The sequence below is a fragment of the Alosa sapidissima genome, chromosome 17, assembly GCF_018492685.1.
Source record: "Alosa sapidissima isolate fAloSap1 chromosome 17, fAloSap1.pri, whole genome shotgun sequence".
Taxonomy (NCBI): domain Eukaryota; kingdom Metazoa; phylum Chordata; class Actinopteri; order Clupeiformes; family Clupeidae; genus Alosa; species Alosa sapidissima.
This window is the reverse complement of record NC_055973.1, coordinates 3154151-3178796: the sequence shown is the minus strand read 5'-3', so window position 1 is coordinate 3178796 and position 24646 is coordinate 3154151. Positions and strand designations below refer to the sequence as shown.

General features: G+C 44.4%; 3 protein-coding genes across 11 annotated transcripts in view; 2 read left to right on the top strand and 1 right to left on the bottom strand.

Moving 5' to 3' along the window:
• The window catches only part of top1mt (DNA topoisomerase I mitochondrial), a 25038-nt gene extending 3544 nt beyond the window's left edge, over window positions 1–21494 (top strand). For 6 of the 7 annotated variants that reach the window (XM_042067960.1, XM_042067965.1, XM_042067962.1 and 3 more), the window contains 10 exons: window positions 101–288; window positions 771–915; window positions 1758–1901; window positions 3726–3908; window positions 4813–4881; window positions 5036–5150; window positions 5734–5861; window positions 6408–6502; window positions 6728–6877; window positions 7206–7543. In XM_042067960.1, coding sequence (XP_041923894.1) covers window positions 101–288; window positions 771–915; window positions 1758–1901; window positions 3726–3908; window positions 4813–4881; window positions 5036–5150; window positions 5734–5861; window positions 6408–6502; window positions 6728–6877; window positions 7206–7308 — 1320 coding nt within the window. In that variant the 3' untranslated portion in view covers window positions 7309–7543. Of the gene's footprint in view, window positions 1–100; window positions 289–770; window positions 916–1757; window positions 1902–3725; window positions 3909–4812; window positions 4882–5035; window positions 5151–5733; window positions 5862–6407; window positions 6503–6727; window positions 6878–7205; window positions 7544–21482 lie in introns of those variants that run through there. The other variant, XM_042067961.1, reaches the window with a different exon arrangement.
• LOC121688397 (protein APCDD1-like) lies at window positions 12785–18741 on the top strand. Its single transcript, XM_042067967.1, has 5 exons — window positions 12785–13450; window positions 13809–13974; window positions 14200–14719; window positions 16620–16944; window positions 17501–18741. The coding sequence occupies exons 1-5, from the start codon at window positions 13390–13392 to the stop codon at window positions 17938–17940; spliced, it is 1512 nt and encodes a 503-aa protein (XP_041923901.1). The 5' UTR covers window positions 12785–13389; the 3' UTR covers window positions 17941–18741.
• vapa (VAMP (vesicle-associated membrane protein)-associated protein A) overlaps window positions 18615–24646 on the bottom strand; it is an 11213-nt gene continuing 5181 nt past the window's right edge. Inside the window, exons 3-7 of one of the 3 annotated variants that reach the window (XM_042067971.1) lie at window positions 24456–24559; window positions 23860–23940; window positions 22462–22602; window positions 21281–21460; window positions 18615–19835 (exon numbers count right to left, since the gene is read on the bottom strand). In XM_042067971.1, the coding sequence (XP_041923905.1) occupies window positions 19677–19835; window positions 21281–21460; window positions 22462–22602; window positions 23860–23940; window positions 24456–24559 (665 nt within the window). In that variant the 3' untranslated portion in view covers window positions 18615–19676. Of the gene's footprint in view, window positions 19836–21280; window positions 21461–22401; window positions 22603–23859; window positions 23941–24455; window positions 24560–24646 lie in introns of all 3 variants that reach the window. The other 2 variants (XM_042067970.1, XM_042067972.1) reach the window with 2 other exon arrangements.

Below are 24646 nucleotides of genomic sequence, written 5' to 3'. Positions count from 1 at the left end.
CATGGTCTCCCAAACATTGCCATGTTAGAATGATCTTAATGTCTAATGTCCTATTATGATGTGTTATGTTGTGATCTGTTAAATAATGCCGTCTTGTCAGGCCCTTAAAGAGGAAGCTAACAAACTAACGGAAGAATACGGGTACTGTCTCTTGGATGGCCACCGTGAAAAGATCGGTAACTTCCGTGTGGAGCCACCTGGGTTGTTTCGTGGCCGTGGGGAACATCCCAAAATGGGCAAGCTGAAGAAGAGGGTCCAGCCTGAAGACGTTATCATCAACTGCAGCAAGTGAGCATAGCTGAGTGCACACACACACACACACAGAGTAGAATGAGCAGAGCACAAAAGATAATGCATTTAGCATAATGGAATGCGTCATTTGAATGCATGAAATGTTTAAACCCTATGCATATATGGAGAGTGTTTTAGCGCCAAGAATCTAATATTTGGGATTTACGAGGAAGAGCACTTCTCCAAGTTGCTATACAAATGCACAGTTGACCCAGAGCGGATTGAGAAAAACTTTTCATTCTGTCAACTTAATTCACTTTTCATTCCTGGAGATGTTCTTCGCTGTCATATCAGTTCTGGGGCAGCTCAAGGAAATGGAAAAGGGCCCCGGGCAAAGAATGGACTTTCAAGGCTGGTGTTTGCATAAATCAAAGCAGCCCTGTACCAAGGGGGAGGTTCTAGAATATCTTCAGCAGGAGCAGCAGGGATGAAATGCATTTCATTGTGTCCCCCCCCTCCCCCCTCAATCCGTCTCACAGGGACTCCAAGATCCCCGTCCCTCCCCCAGGGCACAAGTGGAAGAGAGTGCAGCATGACAACACTGTCACCTGGCTGACGTCCTGGGTGGAGAATGTCCAGAACCACACCAAGTACGTCATGCTGAACCCCAGCTCCAAGCTCAAGGTCAGACCGCATTCCTTGCCCTGATGAAGTGTGTGTGTGTGTGTGTGTGTGTGTGTGTGTGTATATGTATGTGTGTGTGTGTGTGTGTGTGTATATATATATATATATATATATATATATATATACACACACCATACACATATAGAGGATTTTTTTTCTCCCAAGAAGTGTACCTGCAATGAATGTGTGGGGGAGTTGGGGGATGTGTCATGTGTCAACATAAAAACATATGTCTGATTAACATTCTCTGAAACAACCACTAAAAGTAGAAGTGCAGTTATGCAGTGGGAAGGTTTCTTTTTCACATTCACAGCAAGTCGGCTAATTTAGGCAGGTAGCACCTCTGCCTCATTAAAAGCATGGAGCTAAAGGGTGAATTGTTCTCTCTGCAATACCCAAATCAGATGGAACAAGCTTCTGCAGTATATCGTATTGCATTAAAGAAAAGTTAGTGCAGTTTCTTCTGCACCAAGGAATATTTCTCCATAACAACTTCTTATACCCCTTGGTAAAATGTCTGTGCATAGATAGTGAAATGGCAACATGTATTGTTAAATTAAAAAGAAAGAGTTTAGCTTTATGTGCCAGTTATGTTTTCTGACTCTCTTTCTAAGATTATGATTTTCCTCACCTTTACACCAAACCTGTAAGTTCCTGCCTGTGGCTCTCCCCCAACCCCCTGCTATAGATTTGGCTGAGCCTAAAACATAGAGGAACGACCTCTAGCTCTTCTGTAATCACAGGGGTTTACACAGTTTCTCTGTGGAAGTGAACGGTGTCATGATCCGGCTCGCTGGCCGCCGTGTTCTTGTGTTTTGTGTCTGTCCGTGCTCCTCACCAAGGGAGAGAAGGACTGGCAGAAGTACGAGGTGGCCCGCAGCCTGAAGCTGAAGGTGGACTCCATCCGGCGCCAGTACCAGCAGGACTGGAGCTCTCGAGAGATGAAGACGCGCCAGAGGGGCGTAGCGCTCTACTTCATAGACAAGGTAACGCATGAGCAAGAAGAAGGAGGAGGAGAAGAGGGGGGCGGGTGGGAATGAAAGCGGCCCCTTTGCTGGTAGCTCTTCAGCGGGTCGCCTCATTAGCTGGCCACCCCGATGACCTCTGCGCTGTGTTTGAGCGATTAACCTCTGGGCAGTGGCTGCCTCTGCTGCGCTCCCGAAGGTGAGGGGCTGAAGAGAATACTGATGCTGAGGAGAGCAGAATACTGATCTCCTCAGTCCTCACATCAGGCCAGGTTCTTCTGCATGGTAGGATCCAAGTAGGATCAGAGTGAGGCAAACACACTGTACATTCAATAGTGTGTGTTAGGGGTGTAAAGGTACACTGAAGTGTTTAGGTACAGGACGTTAGGCTCAATACAGATTTCTAAAACTGATAGTTCCGGTCCTTGATTGTGATTGGCTGAATCGCGTTCGATGCCGTTGTAAAATGCAGCATAAACATACACCTTGACCGCATTTCGTTCTATATTACTGCGCTACCATAACTCAATACAAAAGTTAAAGTAGCTGCGTTTCGACGTTGCTTGGCAACCATTCAGATAGAGGAAATATATTTCTTGGCGGGAGAATGATTATCTAGGAATAACTTGTTCTAGTAGTTATATTTCTAGTTGTTGTGCCTTTACTTTATGAAACTTTGCCAGGTATTTATAGTAACAGTTTTAGAAAAGCAGTAAGCCACTCGAGTCCTTAGGTTACACTAGCGCGTCGTGCCTAACTACACCCCTTAGCTGTTGTAGAATCAGTGTAACCTACGGCCTCTCGGGGCTTATTGCTTCAGTGTACCAAATGCACCAAATGCAGTCTTTTTTTTTTTTTTTTTTTTTAAGTATATAGTATATTTTTTCAAGCTTTTTTTTATGCCTTTAATGATAGGACCGTGGAGAGTGACAGGAAGCGAATGGGAGAGAGAGCAGGGGTGGGATCTGGAAAGGACCACAGGGCGGGAATCGAACCCGGGTCGCCGGCTTACGGTGCAGGTGCCCCAGCCAGTTGCGCCACAGCAGGGGCCACCAAACGCAGTCTTTAACAGTAATCAACAGTAGGTTTTTTTTTTTTGCTTGCGGACCATGTTTCAAATTTGAGTTTCCACACAAACATATTAAGTGGCAGACCATATGTTAGTTTAGTCAATTAATGTTAAAAAAAAAAACATTTGACACCTTTTCAAAATACTATTCCCGTTGTGCATCACCAATATTTTCAGTGAATTTTAGGTAAGCAGTACTTACAGGCTTACTGTACCGAAAATGAACCAACCGTGACTTAAAAACCGAGGTACACACCGAATGTTTTTTGTGTACCGTTACACCCTTAGTGTGTGCATGTGCTTCTGTGTACGAGAGTGTAAACATCTGTATGATTCTGGTAGATTTCTGCTATATCAGACTATGGATCACTATGTGATTTTTTTTTTTTTGTGTGTATGTATGTGTTTATGCCTTCTGAGTGTGTTTTTCTCATGAGCATCTTGTGAGCAGTTGTGCAGGTTGCTGCAGCCAATAGCTAGAGCAGCAAGGCCGCTACAGTCCTACACTGTGGGGGGATCTTTAAAAGAATGCCCCCAGAGTGTTGCACTGTAGCTGCCTGGCAGCTCTAGCTGTTGGCTGCAGCAACTCGAGCTAGGTAGCATCGATTTTATTTTTTTATTTTTTTTGTGCCGACAGTACTCGGTGACCTTAAGAAACAGATTTGTGTGAAAAAGGGAAACTCAGGCGATTTAAGTTTATGTGTGTGTGTGTGTGTGTGTGTGTGTGTGTGTGTGTGTATGTGTGTGTGTGTGTGTGTGTATGTGTGTCCACTCAGTTGGCCCTGCGAGCTGGGAATGAGAAGGAGGACGACACTGCGGACACGGTGGGCTGCTGCTCCCTGCGTGTGGAGCACATCTCCCTCCACGAGAGTCTGGACGGCCAGGAGTGGGTGGTGGAGTTCGACTTCCTGGGCAAGGACTCCATCCGCTACTACAACAAAGTGCCGGTGGAGAAGAAAGTGTGTGCATGACCTGCTTCTTTCATTTGAACAGAAAGGGCTCCTCATGGGCTCTGCATATTAACTTTTCTTCATCCCAAATCCTTTTTATGTGGGTTTTCATAGCTGAAACGTGCAATATGTATTTATGTTATGATATCTTACCATATCATCTCCTTTATTAACATGAAATTTGACTGCAGCGTCAGTCAAGTGAAATCACATACACGCATTTAAGCTGCAAGAGTTAATCCACCTCCTCTGGTGAATGGAATTTCTATGCTGATTAGATTGATTGCACATTTCAGATGTTGCCATTTCATATTCAAATAGTTAGAACGCACATTAAAAGGTTGGATTGGTAGTAAAGATAGAAGATAGAGGTCTTCTTCCCAGCTTCTTTTGGCATAGGAAGAGAGCGTTAGGATAACCAACAGGACTGAGTCCACCATCCATTTGCATTGTGCAATAGAACCCTGAGATGGTAAAGATAATTGATGAGCTATTACAGTGAGGGCCAAAACACATGGAGTTTGAGAGTTCCTAGTGCACTGCACACACATTGAAAAACGTTTTTTTTAGGAGTTAAGGTTTTTTTGTTGTTGTTGAGATTTTAACTTTTACTTTATCTTTTTTAAGAGTGTAGCCTCAACATCCCGATGGTTTATGGGCTGTCTGTGCATGTGCATCCTGGGAGTCCTACAACGGCCTCTCCGGCCTGTGATTTAATTTTGATCGGAGGAACCTGGCTTTAGTGGATTTCGCTTAGGGTCGTACATCATAAGCAGGCTTTATGCTGGCATGGCCCTTAGAATATAAATTCCTTCCCATACTCTGTTCCTCACCATCAGATGTAAACTTCCATAACCATTTGTGAAGCAGTTTAATTCGGATGTTGTCTGATTTTCGTTTTTGTATTTTACAGGTTTTCAAAAGCTTGAAAATATTTATGGAAAACAAGGACCCCGAGGATGACCTCTTTGACAGAATCACTGTAAGATTACCATACTGTCCTAGCCCCCCCCCACACACACACACACACACACACACACAGATACAGTTTATAGGCCTGTGTGTGTGTGTTTGGAAAAAATATGCCACCATGAAACTTCACTCCTTTGCTTTCTTCTGGTATCTGTTCTCCCAAGACGACTTACCTCAACAAGAAGCTGAATGAGTGTATGGCAGGGTTGACGGCCAAAGTCTTCCGAACTTTCAATGCTTCCACCACCCTACAGGACCAACTCAGCCAGCTGACCAAAGGTGATGTCGGAGTTGAGTGTCGAGTGTACCTTTGCACTGTTTACCTGGAGCAGCAGTAAGAGTACTTTAGTAAAAATGGGGCTTCCTCATGGAACACCAGAAGGTTATGAGTTAGATCCCAGGGATTAGCTTCTTTGTGCCCCTGAACAGGCGCTTACGCCCCGAGTTCCTTTAGGGAGACGTCCCTGTAGTTAGTTCCTTTAGGGAGACCGTCCCTGTAGTTAGTTCACTGCAAGTCACTCTGGATAAGATCGTCTGCTAAAGGACAAATACTGTAATGTCATGTAACACTAACACACAGGAAAAAGCTTCTCTTTTGACCAGGACCTGGTATGAGAGATCTATGTGATCATGCATGACCTCTCCTGCATAACATCTCATTCCATCAGTTAGATTTGGAAACAACAACCTTGTGTGTATGCAGTGGAGAGACCATGCCATTATACACTCCTGTTTCCTTTGTCAATTATCTACATAAAGCCCTCACCGTCCCTAGCGCTGTGTTCTGTCACCTGAGTTTGTTTCTGTGGAGGAGAGCAGCGCTTGTGTACTCTTCTGACTCCCTCCTGCTGTGTTCTCTCAGAGGACATGACGGTGGAGGAGAAAATCCTGTCCTACAACCGGGCCAACCGAGCTGTAGCTATACTGTGCAACCACCAGAGGGCAGCACCCAAGACCTTTGAGAAGTCCATGCAGCTCCTGCAGGAGAAGGTAGGCAGCGCTTTTGACAGGCCTAGGGCACCTGCTGCGGAGAGAGCTCGCAAATGTTTCTGATGTTTCCGATGGTGTCGGTTTGCGGTGTTGAGTGTGTTTACTAGTCAGTTTTTCAGGGTAGAGTATTTTTTTCAGATTGACTGTCATTTTGCAGATACATTAAAGAGATGTTGGAAAGAAAAAATGTAAACTTGCCATACATGGTACATACATGGAAAATCAAAGATATTACAAATAATGCGTCTGGTTAGAGAAACTGCCGTTATTACAAAAAACAATCTACACTGTGAAAAGATACATAAAGAGAATAGTACATTTTATGGTATTTTTAAAATGTGATTCATGTCTTAACACTCATCAGTTTTCAGACTGATTGTTTATTTGTTTGGATGTTGTTCATTGTAATGTGTAGGTTTTTGTTTTTAGGGATTTATGTGGTCACAGGCACCATAAAGCAGTATCAGACAGTACCTTGTGGAATTTTAAAAATGGGAACCAACACACGGCTGTTTGCCAGAATAAAATGTCAGTGCTCTGCTCTAGATTCAGAAGAAGAAGGCGCAGATAGAGGAAGCCAAGAAGGAGCTGAAGAAAGCCAAGAAGACTCACAAAGAGCACCCATCTGACAGATCCAAAAAGTAACAACCCCCTACCTCGCCCCTCCACTTCTCTAATACTTTAAAATATCTCCCAAAAGACTCAGAAAGCTTTATCTTGACAGCCACGTTGTTTTTTTCACCTCTCTTCTCTCTTGTGCTCACACTCTCCATATATTTCTCTTTTGCTTGCCCTGTGCTCTCTCTCTCTCTCTCTTACTCTCTTTTCTTTTCATCTCTCTTTCTCTTACTCTGTCTCTTTTCCAGACTGGTAGAACAGAGGGAGAAGGCAGTGCGGAGGCTGGAGGAGCAGTTGAAGAAGCTGGAGCTTCAGGAAACGGACCGCGAGGAGAACAAGGTCATTGCCTTGGGCACGTCCAAGCTCAACTACCTTGACCCCAGGATCTCCGTCGCCTGGTAACTGCCGCTCCACACACGCGCGCGCACACACACACACACACACACAGAGCTCGCCTTTTCATAGGCTCGGCTAGAGACCCAGTAGGAATAAGTATTTGGAGGTGTCTTGTGATATCAAAAAGGTTTTGTTGATACGACAGTATTTCATATTTTATATTGAATTCTGTCCCTCTAAATTTAGATTGAATAGCCAGAACGATGGCATTTGCTGCCTTTTTTAATATATTGGAAATGATTGCTTGGAAGGAGAGGTTTTATGTTCTTTCGTAAGGGTGTCAAAATGTATAGACCATTCTAATGTGTTTTGTCATTTTTCTATTTGCAGGTGTAAAAAATACAATGTCCCCATTGAGAAGATCTATAACAAAACCCAGAGGGAGAAGTTTGCCTGGGCCATTGACATGACGGATGAGGACTTCCAGTTCTAGACAGCGTTGCAAAAGTTATTTTCTGTTCCTGGCACTGCCATTTTTCTGTTGTACATCAATGTAGTATTGTGTCGTTTTGTTTTCTTTATGGATATATTTGTGGAATAACTCTAAACATTAATGTATCCTAATACCTATTTCTCTATTGCTATACTTTTCATTTTTATGTAAAATATTGTCTTGTTTTTTCCTTCTGTGTGAAAATGAAGTCTGTGAAATGAAAGCAGTTACTCTTGTCGAGTAGTGTGTCCTGTTGATAAGTACACTGAGGGAAGCATGCAGAGCACCGTAGCCAAGCACCCAGGCTTTTGCGCAATGTGACATCATCCTCGGCACTCTCACCAAATATCTGAAATATTTCTGCTGCTCTGGCGGGTGCAGGGATCCAAGCTGCAGGCAGTAGGAATGCAGCAGGATTTCACTGGGATTAGGCTCCCTGAGGAGAGGTCGGGAAGTTGGGTATCCGAGGAGAAAACGGGAAGGGAACATCTGGGAATGATAATGTTGTTTTGGATGCAGTCCTGCAGGAATTCTGCACAGCCACAACTTGTCTAGTCTCTCTCTCTCTTTCTCTCTCAATCTCTCTTGTTCTCTCTTTCTTTCTCTCTCCCTCCAGACCTGTTGTGGCTGAGGTCATGTTGTCTGGCTCAACTCTGTCTTTGCTATACAGTGCCCATGTTTTCGACCTTCAGTATCGGAGGTTGTGAGAGTATGTGTGAATGATCATTCCTGTTGCTTGAAGGCAAGTTGGGTGTAGACTTGTTGGTTACTTTCTCTGCACTCCGTATCCTTTGATTTTGTGCAGAGAACTCTCTTCACATATTGTTACCATGGAGCTGCCTGCGTTTCCATGCACGGTGAGACTGGCGCACGCATCAACATCAGCACCTCCGTCATTACGAAACCTTATTTTCCCTACTAAATCAGTAGATTAGCTGACACGCCAACACCGACGCCACTCATTCACTTTACACCATATCTTACACTGAATTCTAAAGGTGAAATCCAGTGTTTATCTGTGCAGAGCATGTCAGAGCTTAAAGAGACATGTACTTTTTTAGTACTGACATTTTCAATTGTACATCAAGGGTATTTTCAATGATGAATAATAGTAACTGTCACATTTTCAGGCTTCTTTAACCCCAAAGGCTTCAAATAGATGCAAGGGATAACAGGAGGCCCTATTTTTGTTAGTAAACTGGAGAATAACTCCGGAATGAATCCGGAAAAGTTGTGTGTCTGCGAATTCCCATCAACTTCCCTTCAATTCATAAATATTCCCCCGCCACAAGTGAGGCCTGGGCCCATCTGCACAGGCTGTGGTTGGTGCGCTTGGCAACGCCACATCAAAGCGCCCCGCCGCCCCTCGTGAAGGAAAAAGAGGAAATCTGGGACAAAGTCTCCTTCCCTGCAACCCAACCACACATGTGGCGACAACGAGGAGTGCAGCACTTTGTTATTTAGCGACACACACACACACACACACACACACACAAGCAGCACAAGTGTCTCTCAGTGGTGTGGAAGTGTGTGAAAGAAAGCCCCTGCTGCAGCGCCTCGGCTGTCCCTGATCCATGAATGCTGACTTGTCTGCCATTTTGATATCTGCTCCCCTTTTTTGCCCTATAGAACTGGGTTATTAGACACAGAGAGAGGTGGGAGATCTAGTTTAACAGTCTTGGTTGGCATGAAATATGGAAACATGGGGAATGTGCATGTATGTGTGTGTGTGGGTGGTACTGTTGGCTCTCTTTGTTGTCTGAAGGGCAGTGGTAAATATCACAGACTGTGTTGATGCAGCTGATACGTGAGGGAGGTAGATCAGCCTGACCTTTTCAGTAGTCAGGTTGCACCTTGCATTGCTATCCAAGATCTCCACGATGTTAATTCTTCTCCATCCCAGTAAGCCCTTCATCCCTACAATGTGTTTCTGTTGCCCGCTAGGACTGTCTTATCCTAATCTGTAGTCTTAGGAGTTCTGTGGTCTTTTTCAAGGTTTTTTTTTCCTCTTGTGTTTGCACAGGGGATTAGAAACTAGGGTTAGGCTGTTACAACAGGCTTAGGTAGAGAAGGAAAATAAAAACTGATTTAAAAACTAAAAAAAGAAAATACATCTCACAATTACTTGAGTTTTTTTTTCTTTCGGGGAGAAAACAACTGTGTTTGTCAAAGAGTGGAGGAAGACTGTAGGCCGGATTTCCCTTATAAAAAGTCTTTTGATCAAAGAGCGGTGCTAGCCTGCAGCATTGTTTTGGAGGGCATTCTTCACTTCGAGTTGCGAAGGAGGTAGCCAGCTATCAGACTTTGATCCCAGTTGTTGCCACTGCTTTTCTCTTAGCCTCTGCACGGAAGAAAACCTGTGCTGGATGTCCATTGTTCTACAGCAGTGATTGAAGTTTGAGGCTGCAGGAAGGATGGGAACCTCAATTCACCATACAGAAATACACACACGCACTTATGTGTGCACGCACACACAGAGACACACACACGCACAGTCATACAATTTTATGGCTTTGTGCCATTTTATGGAGGTTGGCTCAACTCAAACCTCAACTGGGCCATTCTCGTACTCCTCTGAAAGCAGTATATAATGAAAAACTGGTATCATTAGTTCTTTGAAACGCCTTGGGACGCGGCACCAGCATGCTTGCATGTGGAACTTTTTCAGAGGACCGTAGCCAGAGAATGACATTTCGCCTCTAAAGTCTGAGGCTGTTTATGTCTTCCAGTCCCTCATCGGCATAACATATGTCTGCCACATTTTTGGTGTTTGAACAACACACATGACTCATTTTCATCAGCCTTCCCCATCCAGCTCTGGCCTCCCACTCACCGCAATGAGGACCATCCAACTTTTGTACCCTTTTCTGTTGCCAGTTAACCAAGTAAATATTGTACAGTTTTTGTACATTGCGAAAGAATCAGAGTTCCTTCAAATTGTTTTATTTCAATGGGGTGATTTTTGAGGGATGATGTGAGAGACGCTATGAAAACCCTGGGGCCTCAGTGAATTCCCATTGGCCAGTCACACTTTGTGTCTTGACACTGCTCCCTTTTTTAAAGACTGGGCTTGCTCATAATTTTGCCATCTGTATATTTCACAACACTAATGATGTGAATCTGTCGTCCCCACTTCAATATATAATGATTACGCTAGACAGGATGTCTTTGAAGGGCCCAGAATTATAAACATATCCACATTCTTCTTCTTCTTCTTCTTCTTCTTCTTTTCCCTCACATATCAAGTAGGCCATTTTTTTCTAAGTGTATCTCCTAAGTCAGCCAGTATGGGGTCTCAGTTCTTCCCTAAGTCCCAGTAATAAAATTCCATTTGTGCATTTTCTTCTGAAGGCACTGTGTGAAGAGGAGGTCAGCTAAGCCCTCACAGTGTGTTAAGGTGACCTCTGACCTCTTTGGTTGCCATCACTACTGGTGACAAAGGGTGTAAGGATTCCATCCCTAATCAGTGGCCGGCTCCCTTGTGAGCAACAGAGGGATTCTATTCACCAGGGACCTTTGGCTGCTCTTTTCATCTCCTCCAGTTTCCTCCTCCAGCTCTTTCACTGGTACCTTATTGGCCCCCTTGCTCACCCATGGTGTCCTTACTTGGTGAAACTGGGAATTTAAATCCAATCCTTGCTGACTTTTCCATCCATTTGTGATTAAAATGTGTAGATTGAGGTGTAATGCCAGTTCTGAATAGGGTTATGAGGGTTTTTTTTAATAGCATAGCCCTGGCACTTAGTAACTTGACAGATCTGTTCTGTCTGCTCTCAAAAATCGTCTAATTTATAACTCTCCAGCAAAGAACATTGAGAAACTTTATGGTCTGGCGAAACTGAAGTGAAATTTCAATTCCCTTATCTACAGTACTTCCAAAGCCATCTTTATAGGCGCTATGTTTACTCACACGATCCAATATTTATTTTTGCTCTCTTTGCAAGTAACGTTTTCACCTTTAAGCATCAAAGGCCCATGCAATGCAAGCATGTTTTCATTAAGAATCACAAATGCCCTCAGCAAGTATATTTTAGTCTTGTTAAATATGCTTAGGCTCCCAGATGGTTTAGCGGGCGAACGCTATGCTTTGCTAGCAGCCTGGCGGACAGCCAGGGAGAGCACAAGGAGGACTCTCTGCTCACCAAGAGCAAGCACAGCAAGGTGAGACATCTAGCCCGCGACTAAAAGGCCATTTAGGAGAGCCCTGGACTGATATTAGTTATGGACCATTTTTCACATCTCCTCTCTGGCGCCTTGGCATTTAAGAAAGAGTAGGTGATCAAATCACTGTCTGACAGACTCATATTAAAAAAAATACATCTTTGAAAGTGTGATATAGTGTATGATGTTCTGATATATTCCCAATATTCTTACAATAAAATCACCCGACACACTCTATGGATTGCTTAGGAGAATGTGTAGAATACATTTCATCTGTAAATTACATAACTGTTGTAATTCTATAAACATTTTTGACACCTCAGAAACCCAACAAGGATACTTTATTTATTTATTTATTTATTTATTTATTTAATTTATCCTTTATTTAACCAGGTGAGTCTCATTGAGATCTTGCATCTCTTTTAAGGGAGCCCTGGGATAGGCTACATGACAGCACATAAATAAAGGGAGTGGTCACTCTGCAGACTTTCAGACACATTTGAGTAGATTAGGAAAGAAAGATAATTTAAAACAGAGACGCCCAACTTTAAACACTTTCATTTCATAGATTAAAAACCAGACTATAACAGCTGAAGGAGGCATTTCTCATTTTATATATATGAGTTCATATTTAATCTCCCTCCAGGATATTTTAGAAGTTATGAATGCTAAAGTTTTTTTCAGATACAGTTTTCTCCCCAGAATGTTGTAGAATGAATCGAGTTGGATGGGTGTTTGGCCACGTGTTGATAGATATTCTTCCCACACCTGAATGTGAGTCACATTTATACTTCAGCAAATAACTCTATTCCTGTGGGGTTTGCCTACAAGAAAATAAGAAGGAGAGATGAATTGAGGCACAATATGGAATTTTGCAGCTATAGAACTATCGTAGATTCATTGCACATAAATAATGAAAAGGAATATCATATTAAATATGCAAGTAAGCATCTGAATTATGCATTTCTTGAGATTGACTGTATGCCACAGGTGAAATTATATTTTGGCATAGCTCATTGCGATTTATGAAAGAATAAACTTTAGTCAGGGATAACTAAATCCTTGTATCCTTGAACATGGAAGTATCTGAAAATGAGCATAACCACACAATTACGCACATAACTTGTGCTATTCTCAAAAGCCATGACTCATGTTGACGGTTGTCACTCTGAGACTACCTACCCAGTAGGCTACACTTTCACGTGACATTTTGGAAACATCTGTCAAGAGAGAGAGGGGGGGGGGGAGGGGGGCAAAAACCTCAACGTTTAAAAATTGTGATAACAGTCCAAAGAGGCGAATGTGTTCTCAAGGCGATTACATGGGAATGACTCGGTTTGACGGGAGGCGCAGAGTTCATATCGTGACAGTGCCCTCCCCTAAGATCTCCGTCCTCCGTGTTTTAAAGACGAGCAGTGGGTGGTTATGACGCGCAAACGCGTTCTAAAGGGATAAGTGGATGATGAAACTGAGATAAAAGAAGAGATATTTTATCTCGCACATCATTTCAGATATTTCTCCCGCGCCGCATTCCGGTGGGTTTCCCTCCACTCTATGAGAAGATTCGATCTAAAAAGTTAAATTTTTTAACAGGGACAACTACGCTAGACACGTCTCTATGCAACAACGGCGACTCTCAACACTATGGAATGATTCTTTAAGCGCAGATGGCAGCTGTTACTACTAAACGAAGAACATTTAAGTAGCCTATTTGGACCAACATTTTGGAGGATGAGGGGAGACACACGAACAACATACCTGGAGTAACTTGTGCAGTTTGGAGGAGATTCCCCCCTTTTCACAATTGACCTTGGAGTCTGGAGTTCATCTTGATCATTGTCATTTCAAAGAGATTCATTGCACTCTACTGTCGACTTTTTCCTGTATCGAAATCATATTTTGGATCTGCGTTTATCCGAGATGGAGTTACTTCTGCTGTTCCGTTTAATAAGTTTCCCTCTGGCAATGCGCTTGAATGTTGGTGAGTAACTTTGTTCTTGTCGAGCCTTGGCTACTCTAGACACATTGTATTCCCACATAATTATTTTCACTGAAACACAGGCTTATGCTCGCAAATGTTGAGAGTAGGTTTCAGACATTCTTGTGAATTCACTCAAATAACAAATAACGCATAACTGTATTTGCAAAAAATGAATGTTCGGATTCGAGAAGCCTTCCTCGTTTGATAAAATGCATAACCATGGGAAATGTTATAACTCAACGATAGTTTTTGAAGTACGAGCCGATACTGCATCATGCTGTGCCGAGTGGAACATGCTCCCTCGTTTTTCTCCATTGTATACCAGTAGCTTTCCTGAGAAAAGCCTTACCTCCCACAGGCAGTGCCGCAGGGTCATCACTTAACTCTGTCAGCCCGCTGGCGTCTGGGAGGAACATTGGGAGGCACTCCACCGAATGTCACCATATGCTGAAACATCTTTATAGCGGGGCGCAGGTCACTGTGCACATGCCGCCAAATATCACCGGACAGTGGGTCTCATCTAGGTCAGTCACTGCATTAGATTGTAAATGCTCATAGTGTAATTGCTTTGATATGTGACAACTTCTGGGAGTGGTAGTGAGATTTCAACTAATGATAATTGTCATAGCCTACAGTCAGTGGGTTTCTCTGTGCTCAGAGACTTGAATTATGGAACTGTAGACTGAAGTGGAGTATAATTACGCACGCATGCATTCATATTGTATATGCTCTTTATTTTATTCCTTCAGCTGTGAGGTGAGGCCGGGGCCCGAATTTCTCACCAGGTCTTACCGATTCTATGAAAACCACACCTTCAGTGCTCTGCAGTTCTACAATCGAGACAATCAATGCACCGAGCCCACATACTCCCTCCTCGTCCAGGGGAGTGTACATGTGCAACAGTCCTCCTGGGCCATCCGCGGAGGAACGGAGGCGGACTACCAGCTCCATCGCGTCGCGCTGGTGAGCCACACTGCTGAGGCAGCAAGAGACCTCAGCGCGAAGCTGAGCCGGGATTGCGGGTTCGATGAAGCTTTGAAGCCGGAAGAGAGCTACGAGCTGTGGGACCCGGCAACGGGACGTGACTGCACGGGGCCTCTGGGCTTCAGCATGCAAGAGCTGCTGCTGCTCCGCGTGGAGAGGCACTATCGCCACGGTGACCCCGACAGCCAGACGAAGGAACTGCTCCTAGGAGACTTGCACACCGACGTCTCCCGGAGGAGAGTCCACAAGCCCTCAAGCTATCAGCCCCCGCTCCTAAGCATCAAGGTCAGCATCTCAGGGGTCTTCCAGGTGCTGATCCAGCATCAGGTTTTAAGTGAGATAGAGAGGCTTAGGGAAAGAGTAACCACCAGGGGAAACCTTCCCCATCCTCAGTCTCCACCCCATAAATTCACCTCTCGCCGAGCTTTTTACTGATGATGAGCAAGCAAAAAAAATGTCGATAGATTTAAGAATGTATTAATAAATGAGAGTATTAAAGTTACATGTACTCATGGTCTACCCAAAACGCCTCGTGTGGTTTCTCGCGTGGGGTACCTGTCCACTTGCTCGTCACTTGAAGGGCGTCTCATGCAGAGATTGATCACAGGGCATCTCAGATGCTTTTCTTGGTAGATCAGTGTTGTAGGTCATGTCACGTCGGTGAGGCACTATCAGCCGAGGTTGTAAAGGTAAAGATTTTGGTAGTGCAAGAGCGTGCCCACAGTGGCGTTCCGGCACGTACCCTCCGCGCGCGCCCTTCAAAGGGAATAGGAAATGCCTCTGCACGCGGCGCCGCGCTGATGCTCCGCGCGGATTCTGTGCGTGCCTCCGGCTCCATCACAGGGGCTTGGCTAATCTGGAGCCAGACCAGAGAGATGGAACGGGGCTTTCTGAAGGATTTATGCCTTTCATGTGTGTCTGTGTGTGTGTGCGTGTGCGCGCGCGCACGCGTGTGTGTGTGTCTGTGTGTGTGTGAGCTCACACTTCTCTTCCATGCATTTGCTGGCACTGGCAGTCATTTTGATGCCCGCTTTAGAGGAGAAAAACTGAAAAAAGAAGCGCTAGTACATGAAATATGTAATGCGATGGTAATGAGTTTCTAGTACAATCTGAATTATTTATGATGGATGACTCAAGTAAGCCTTGGCAAATCATTGGCTGTCATCGGTTTGCCTGCCCCCCCATTAAAAACCGTGTCTGTCCTCATCGCTCTCAGAAGTCCTCTGGCCCCTCCACATTTGATTGATATCGTATGAATTAAACATAGCTTGTAATTACACTCGCACTCACTAATGAAGTGCGGGCTATAATAATGATATCAGAGCGGTGCGAACCCTCTGAACCTCTGCCGTTTTTGAACCTGTAGCCAAACCGCATGCTTTGTTTGAGTTAAAAAAAAAAAAAAAAAGAAAGAAGCCTCCGGCCGAACTCCCTCGGGCGTTGTTAGGGGGTAAACCACAGGCCCCCCCCCCCCCCAGACACAGTGATTGTTTTGGTGCAGTCAAATGTCCGAGGTCTATCTGTAGTAAAGCCAGAATTTTCCCAGCATATGAAATAACAGAGTCCATGCCAGCCTCTCCATGCAGTGGGCTAGAATCCTGGTCAACTGATTTATTAAAATTGAAACAAAGGTTTTTCTTCTGTGTGGAAAAATAAATTGTTTGTTTGTATGGCTTACCACCACAACCTTCTTTGGAAATGTTAGTGTTGAAACTTGAATGCGAACAAGACTTTGCTCAACAGTCAAGACACACACATGTGGTGACATTTTGTGATTTGGTCTCCCCAAACATTCCTTCAAGTCAGGCTGATGTGAGAACACAACTCTTACAAAAGCAGCTCATTCAAGACCAGCTGTCGCCTGTTATAAATGAGAGTGCTGATTGCTATGCTTCAATTACCTTTTGAAATTTAAGTTAGCCTTGAAAGTCTTCATTTGAAACTTTGGCTCCAGTAGTGATCACATCCAAATTTAGCCACATCTCTGATTCTGATTATTAGTGGTTGGTGTTGTAATGTTAGGTCTATAATAAATTGATTGTAATTGTCTGCAGTTAAACCATCAACAATAAAGAAAAGGGCTAGCGGTTAAAAACAATATTGTTTGCCTTTTTGAATTGTATTCCAAACAGCCATGTTATTATTGGCCACACTAACCAAAAGGGCCTGTTTGTCTTCTCTCCAGCACGGTCACGATCACTCCTGCATCGTTTGCCGGATCATCTCCCGGGGGAGTCTCCAGCAGCCTCCCTCCCTGCCCCCACAGGCCGACTCCCCGGTCAGAGTCCAGGGCCACTGGGTGAGTCAGCGCTGCGAGGTCCGCCCCGGTGTCCTCTTCCTCACCCGCCACTTTGTTTTCAACAAGGATGGACGCACCTGGGAGGGACACTACTACCACTACGCTGACCCGGTCTGCAGGATGCCCACCTTCAGCATGCACGCCATCGGCCACTACAGCCAAGGGCAGCCGTCGGCCAAGGTCATGGGGGGCACTGAGTTTGTCTTCACAGGTATGGTCAATAAGCTCTGTGACTGCTGTATAATACTGGACACCAAGATCAAGTTTATTGTCATAAACTTGATAAGTGTAATCAGTAATGACATTCATCTTGGAAACCTTAACCTAACCCAGTGAAATAAATGTTAAGATTATTCAGTATTTAAATAGTAATTTAAAGTCTGAAGCACAGAGATATAATCTAAAGTGTCAAGAGATAAGAACTGTGTAGGTTGGTCTATGTGTGTGTGTGTTTGTTGGTCTATTTGTGTGTGTATAGACGTATATTAGACAAGCATACAGTATACTTCAATGTATTTGTTTATTTGGATGTATAGCTTTTAGGGGCAGTTGTCACACATTGGACCATGGAGAGTGGCATCAACATTTGCTTTGGTTGGCAGATGCCCTGTTCAGGGCCTTTTCAAGGATAATTACAACCCTAGTTCCCAGTCTTTACAGTTCTGTGCAATTGGAGAAAGAGGAAATCACAATTAAACATGGAGGTTCCTCCAAATGCTTGACCTTTGATACAGTGTGTTGAATGACATGTTTGCTTGCTACCCCAGTAACTCAGATGAAGGTGACCCCCATGGACTTGGCCACCACGTCCCTCCTCAACATCTTCAGTGGCGACGAGTGTGGCACCGAGGGCTCGTGGCGTCTGGGCGTGGAGCAGGATGTCACCCCCACCGCGGGCTGCGCCGCCCTGGGCATCCGCCTGCCCCACACAGAGCACGAGCTGTTCCGCATCGAGCGCGACCTCTCCGGCCGACGCCTGCTTTACAACGGTCAGCGGCCCACCAATGGCTCCAGCCCCAACCAGCCCCACAAAAGGGCCACCTCCTACCAGCCTCCGCTGGTGCAGTGTGTCCTAGGCACCCAGAGAGGCGCGAGCGCTGGGAGGGAGGGTGACCAGCACTTCAGACTGGGCAACGGCTACTGCTGTGACCGCCGGTTTTGTCTCTACACTCTCATCTGGGCCCTGACGATTTTACAGCTAATATAATCCCCACAAGACTGCAAGGTTCCATGCTTATTCTAGTCATTTTGAGTGTGGAACATCCTTGGATGGACAGATAAAAGAAGGGGATGATCTCTGAAAAATATTTCTTAGTTGAAGGTTTCGTATTTTTCTGTTTTGCAAGGACCTTTCAGAAAAAAGTGGATGCAAGGGACCTTGTCCTCCATCTAAGACTGAAGTGGACGATGCACAATCAAACAAACTGCTCAGCCATCTTTGTCGCATAAAGCTCTAAATGATCAACAGACTGTCGTGAACAGAACTGGGAATGCGTGCGCCAAGTTTATGTGATTTCAGCGGTCTGTGTTGGGTGTTGTTTGTCTAAGCTGTTTACAAAAGGGATCAAAAGAAAGCTAAAATAAACATTTAAGTGTTACACAGAATGCCATGGTATTCAAAACAGCGCATTCGCCTAAAGCTAGCAAACCACCAAATCTGTCAAACAAATATACTGACATCATCAAAGCTACTTGTAAATAGTAAATTCTGTATCAGGCTTTATTTGTGTATATACTCAGGATAGTCAACACATTTTATGGTCTTCTATGCTTGTAATTAGATGCCATATTAAACCTACTTCTAGAGACCATAATACATATGAGGAACATTGATGTCTGAAAAGCACACACACAGGCAACACAAAGAGAAAAGAAGACATGTTAAAGAATGTTAGATATTTTATTTAATCTTATTTCATGTTAAATATCATGGGACAGGATTGTAAAGCATGGAGTTCTTCAGTCAACATTTGCCTCACACAAGTCAGGATATTCAATTTATGGAAGGATAAATCGAAATGAGAACAAATAATATTTGGAAGCCATGTTTTTGTGTCTATGTGGTATCAGAAAAAAAGAACATGTACAGGGGAAGAAGCACCTATTTTCCAGGTGGAGTCTTCACATTCATTGAGAAAAATAAACATTTTCAGAACTGACTGGAGCCTTTTGATGTCGAACCCCATAGAGCAACACGAAGCAAAGTCTTTTACAGTTATTTCTTTAGAGTATTGGTTTATTATTTCTTCAACAGATTAAAATAACATGTACAAGACACTTAAAACATTCTGTGCCACTCTCATTAAAACCACAGAGAGACAGAGAGAGGGAGAGAAAGAAAGATAGAGAGAAAGAGATGGAGAGAAAGAGATGGAGAGAAAGAACAATTCAGATGTATTATTTATGGTTTTGTGAAATTTCCCCACCAAGGTCTACACAGTACCTCACCCTTATCGTGCTACTGCTGCTGTGACAGATGGAAGATTTTTTTCATTTTCCCACTCATTCCAACCAGCCCTTGAAAACCCAATCCCTCACCACAAAACAAACTGTAAATGAGAACAAAAACAAAAACAATAGGATAACCTTCATTCAGCTCATCTGTGAGATCACATGTACTTGTTTCTGTGTGTGTGTGTGTGTATATGCACATCTCTGTTTAATAACCGCGTGACGTGGAGGAGGTGGCAGGGCCCGTGTGATGATTGTGTACACAGGTGTGTGTGTGGACCACAACGGACCATGTTAACCACTGATGACTTTGGGTTGAATGAGACCACACGTGGCGGCATTTTCTTCTTCTTGTTTTTTTGTTGGTGTTGTCGTCATTACCCCCTCCAGGTTGGGAAAACACTGGGGAAAGGGGGTTTGGGGGGGGGGGGGGGGGGGGGGGTACAGGGTGCAGGTCGGGTACAGACGGTTGTAGTTCGCCTTTCTCGTTATCTACAAGATGAACTTCCCCAGGAAAAATCCGATGAAGATGGCAGCGATGACAACGAGTAGTGAGGGCAAGGAGCTGGAGCTCTGTTGCTTACTCATCATGGCTGAATTTGATACCATGTTGTCAGGTCGCAGGGCCTTGCGCTGTCTCAAGCCATCATCCTGAAGAAAACAGGGGGAGAGCATATTGTGAGCCAGCCTGTATACACAACTTCACAACTCTGCATCGACTTCAAGTGTTTAAAGCATCTGCATTTAAAAAGGTACACGGCTGCTAAAATGCTGTTTTTTTTGACCAAGTCGGAGCATTAAAGCTTTGCCATAGGTAGCATTTTGTCTCTTTAAGAATAAACAGAGGAAGGATATCAGAGGAGCGCTGACGGCTGGTAATTACCATGCGTGTCCCTACACCTGTGTCGCACCGGAAAAGAAAACTTGTAAGCGGCGAGATGTGGCAAACCTCTCCACGCTCAGCGCACTGACAAGCCCAGCTCCGGTGCTGCAAATGTATGATTCATCTCAAATCGTGACTATGTTTCAGAAGCCCTGCTTTCAGACATCAAATCCCATCCTGACGTGAGCTCGGCGCTCAGGATACTGATGTGGAGGAATGTTAAATCTCCTGTTCCTCCACCTCTGTGCCTCTCGCTTCAGCCGTCTCTCCCGGCCCTGCCTTTCTCTCGAAGCGCTACTTGCCAAAGAGTTGAAAAGCTTGAAACGCCAATGTGTGCTTACCGCAGTGTAGCACTTAAAGATTTGGTTTTTACAGATAGAATGCCAACGAAGAGAGACGATCTGACTTGCATACGCTCTACGCTCTCTTCTGACAACAGATTATCAAGTCCTATCGAAGTCCCTGGTAAGCATCTAGAAAAGACAAGTATGTAAAGACTGGACATTACGACAAATTAATTAATATTTAAAAAATATATAAATTAATTTCATTTTAGATGAACGACAACAATCCTGATGACTACACTCAATAGGTCTTACATGGAGGGGAACTGACCATTCAATGAAAAAATTACCATTCTTATACCATCTATGCTTGCGGTAATTTTTCTGACATATGTATTATCGTGAAGAGAGAGCCTTGCAACAAGATGGTGGGACCTAACTGATATTTGCCTTCGTAGAAATGCTGGGTACATCTGTGTGTGCCAGGCATCAATGAGAAATAGAACAGCAGGAACATCAGCAACACCACCAAAAACATCTCTTCAGTCAATCAAGAGCCTATCTATTTCATTGCGTAAGTGAATGTGCAAGAAAACAGCTACGTGCTGACATGGAACATTTTGATCAACACGCTTATGGCTTACAGCCTTTGCTATGAAGATCACACATGATTCACACATTAAGGCGTTGCGTGCAATTATATTTCTTGCAATGATGGATTATGAATAATATGGATGATGGGTGATGAATAAAATGCTGAAAAACCTCAAAAGCACATGACTTGCAAAACAAGAGGGGCTGAGACATCCAAGATAGTTTCTAAAGTGACCTTGTGGACAGGAATGCAATCACGTCCACTTCCTCACTTCCTCACTTTCGCAAAGAAAAAAAAAAAACCCTGTACAACCTGGACAACTTTTGAAGGTTACCTTGAGTTGCCTGTTCTCCTCTGCCATTCTCGCCACCTCAGACTGCAGCCTCTTGCATTCCTCTTGGAGTTTCTTCCTCTCCGTGTCGTCCAGAGACGAGCTGGCGGGCTTGGGGGCCGACGTGCCGTCCGGTTTGGACACGTGAAGGGCGGGTGCAGATTTGGTTACGTCGACATCATTCTGCAAGGACCAGCAAGGTGAGAGTCTTGAGAGGGGTGCAAGCGCCCTGAAAAACTACGGCGCCAGAAAGCAAAAGTCCACCATTTCCGACTATTCGCTAAACCGGCTGATTCTAATTAACACAACTCTACAGCTTGGTAGGCTAATGAAATGCTCTCTCCAATGAACCAGTGCATGGTAGGACTTCAACTTTCTGAAGCTAGTTTTCCACCTCTGGTTGTGAGCAAGCCTTCCCAGTGGGGTTCCTCAAATCAGATCCTACGAGTCCTAAGGCTTTTTTATGCATCTCCTAACCTCCCTTAGTGGACATTGCTCTTCAAGTCATTGCATTGTTTTTTGTTTTCTACTTCAAATTCGTAATCAGATTTTTTTTTTTTGATGCCAGATTTGAGGAACACCACAACAGACACACTCTGGTAATTCACAGGCAAACATGCCAGACAAACACTCCAGTTTTTCTTTCATGGTTAATTAGGAGCAGTTTCATTGATGTGTGTGAGGCGTTGTGATGTTTCTGTTAGTACGGCTGGAGTTAATTACTCTCCAGGAGAAGAACTCTGATTCATCTGCTAGGGCTTTTTAAGTGAATAACCACTAATTTAGCCTGTAAGTCTGTAAATTAGCTGATAATTTTGTGCCGAATCCTCATAGGACTTCGGATTTTCCCCTTCACTGACATTTTTAACTGCCTATAAGGCCAAATCAGCAGTTGGCTAACATGGCATGTGTTGAAAAGCAACCTTGCATTTTTATCCCTACATTAGTCTTCATCAGGGATTTTTCAGACATACTACAAACAGGCTCTGAGTTATAAAAAGACCTACAGCCTACTGGAGCTGGTGGAAGACCTGAGGAAATGTAAGCTTCGCTCAGAGCTGCATCCTGCCATTTTTGGTCTAAAGCCTTACCCAGGACCCTACCTCTGTCTCCCTGCCACAAACCTTCCACTTCCTGCCCTTCACTCTACTGGCCTGCTGAGGCATGTCTGGGACGTCGCCCACCTCCTGGGGGTCGCACGCGGCCCTGCGGCCCAGCGGGGTGAAGAAGTCGCCGGGGGTCATGGCGGCCTTGTCGCTGAGGTATTTGGGCACCTTGGGGGTGTACTGGGGGGTGTTGAGCCCTATGGGCCTGCTCCTGAGGTTCTGGTGGGGTGGGTGCCAGCCAGGCAAAAGGGTGGAGTGTATGGAGGGGTAAGGGGAGGGGGGGGGGGTACAAGCAACATGCAAATCACAAGCAGGGTCTACAGCAGATCATTAAACAGCTACAAAGGCCCTTAGCACAAACACCTAGTGCAAAAGATACCGGACTGGAGTCATGGATTGACAAAGGCAAGTCTCAATGCTGATCCAAGGCTCCCAAAACACTGTATTGTTTCCTCACGATAAAACTCTCTGCGGGGAGAGGAGGAACTCATCACTCAGCTCTCCCTTAATGTTTGAGATGAGATCATCATCAACCTCACACCCTAATCAAGGACAGACCCAGATCAAGGACAGGACCAACACATTACAGTGTAGTGGGACCCTGGAGAACATTCTACATTAAAGGTGCAGTCTGCGATTACAATAGCATATGCTTCCTGTCAAATTTAGAGAATTATTCCTCACAGTCCTGCTAGCTGACTGTTCAGCTTTGGCACTCTTTCAGTAGAGGTGTTCAATTCCTTGCACTATATGTAGGGAAATTCCAACCGTGGACAATCAACAACCAAACCAAAATGTAACATTACACAACACGACGTGGGATACAACAACTGTGCACAGACGGCGGTCAGCAGTTGCAAACACACCTCTAGTGTTTGTACACAGCTCTGCCTCTGTAAATGGGAAACCAACTTAGAGGACCAGGCCTGGACAGTCCCAGCTAATCAACATGGTACTTCCGCAGCACAGAAGGGTGGGGAGCAATTTGAGTGCCCGTCGAGTGCAAACATCATCAACCTTTTATGAAACCGAACTGCAGACTGCATCTTTAAGCCATCATTTAAGGATGTGGACTTTATGGCACAGGGTTAATGAAGGTTAATGGAAAAGAGAAACGATAATGGCTGTAATCATGATGTTAGTGGACTCTGCTGTTCAAAGCAATATGTGCATAGCCTCCATTAATGATTGTACCTATGTGAATGAAGAGGAAAAGATGCACCTACAGTCAGGACAAGAGAGAGGAGAGACAGAGAGCAGAGCAGCCTTGTAGGACGTGCCATAGCAGCGTGAGAGTCTCTGTGAGGACCAGAGTGTGTTGCATTATAAAAGAGCCCTGAAACCACAGCTAAATCACAAGCAGCAGCAGCGGCAGCGGCAGCGGCACACAGAGCATGGAGCTCCAGGGCGCCGCTAACAGGGCAGCGGCTTGCGCTCGCGTCGCAGCAGTCGGCCCATACGGACGTCTCCACTTACCACTTTATCGTTTTCAGAAGGCATCTCAAACACGCATCGCAGCTTGGAGTCCATCAAGTCGTCTGGTTTCGCCTCTTTCCACTGTGAGATGTAGACATGTTAGTTTTGTGCCATGCATTTGATAAATAACATAATATCTTAGTGATCTACTAATATTTCCTATTAGACACGGGTCAATGATTCAGTAAAACTGTCGAGCGCTATGATAGATGGGTACTCCTTTGTACAAGTCATTCACAGTAGGGTTTTCACTAATATACACCACGTCACTGACTGTTTCTGCATGATATAATGCCGAAATGAACTCGGGTGATTAACATTTCATTTTAATAGGAAATTTGTGCATGTTTAAGATTCATTAACAATTAAAGAAAGAACATCCATTAGTTTATTTATTGTTTTATCAAAGAAATCAATGGTAAATACATATACTGCCATCTACTGTCAAATGTCTTGAATTGCAGAAAAACACATGCTCAATGATTTTTCTGTTTTGCAAAACTGAAGAGACCCATTTTTTACTGAACTGTCAAAGTCATACAGCGGCTGAGGCTAGAAGCCGCGGTCAACAGAAGGAGCTTAACAGACATTCTTACCATTCCTTCAAGGTCTGGGACATTGGGAGGTGCGAAAATGGTCTGCACCATAAATTTGTGTTTACTTTTTTCATTTGGATCATAGTCAAACGGCTGCAGCATTACTATGGAGGAAAAGAGAGAGCTGTGATCAATACCATGTGGCAAGACATGCAACAAACGCAAAACTCTGACTCGTTAGATATCTAGTT

Bases quoted from the DNA above. Each gene is read 5' to 3' on its own strand.
- LOC121688397 (XM_042067967.1), top strand. From the start codon at position 13,390: ATGGAGTTACTTCTGCTGTTCCGTTTAATAAGTTTCCCTCTGGCAATG. The intron at 13,451-13,808 runs GTGAGTAACTTT...TACCTCCCACAG, and splicing joins GGCAATGCGCTTGAATGTTG to GCAGTGCCGCAGGGTCATCA. The intron at 14,720-16,619 runs GTCAGCATCTCA...TCTTCTCTCCAG, and splicing joins CCCCGCTCCTAAGCATCAAG to CACGGTCACGATCACTCCTG.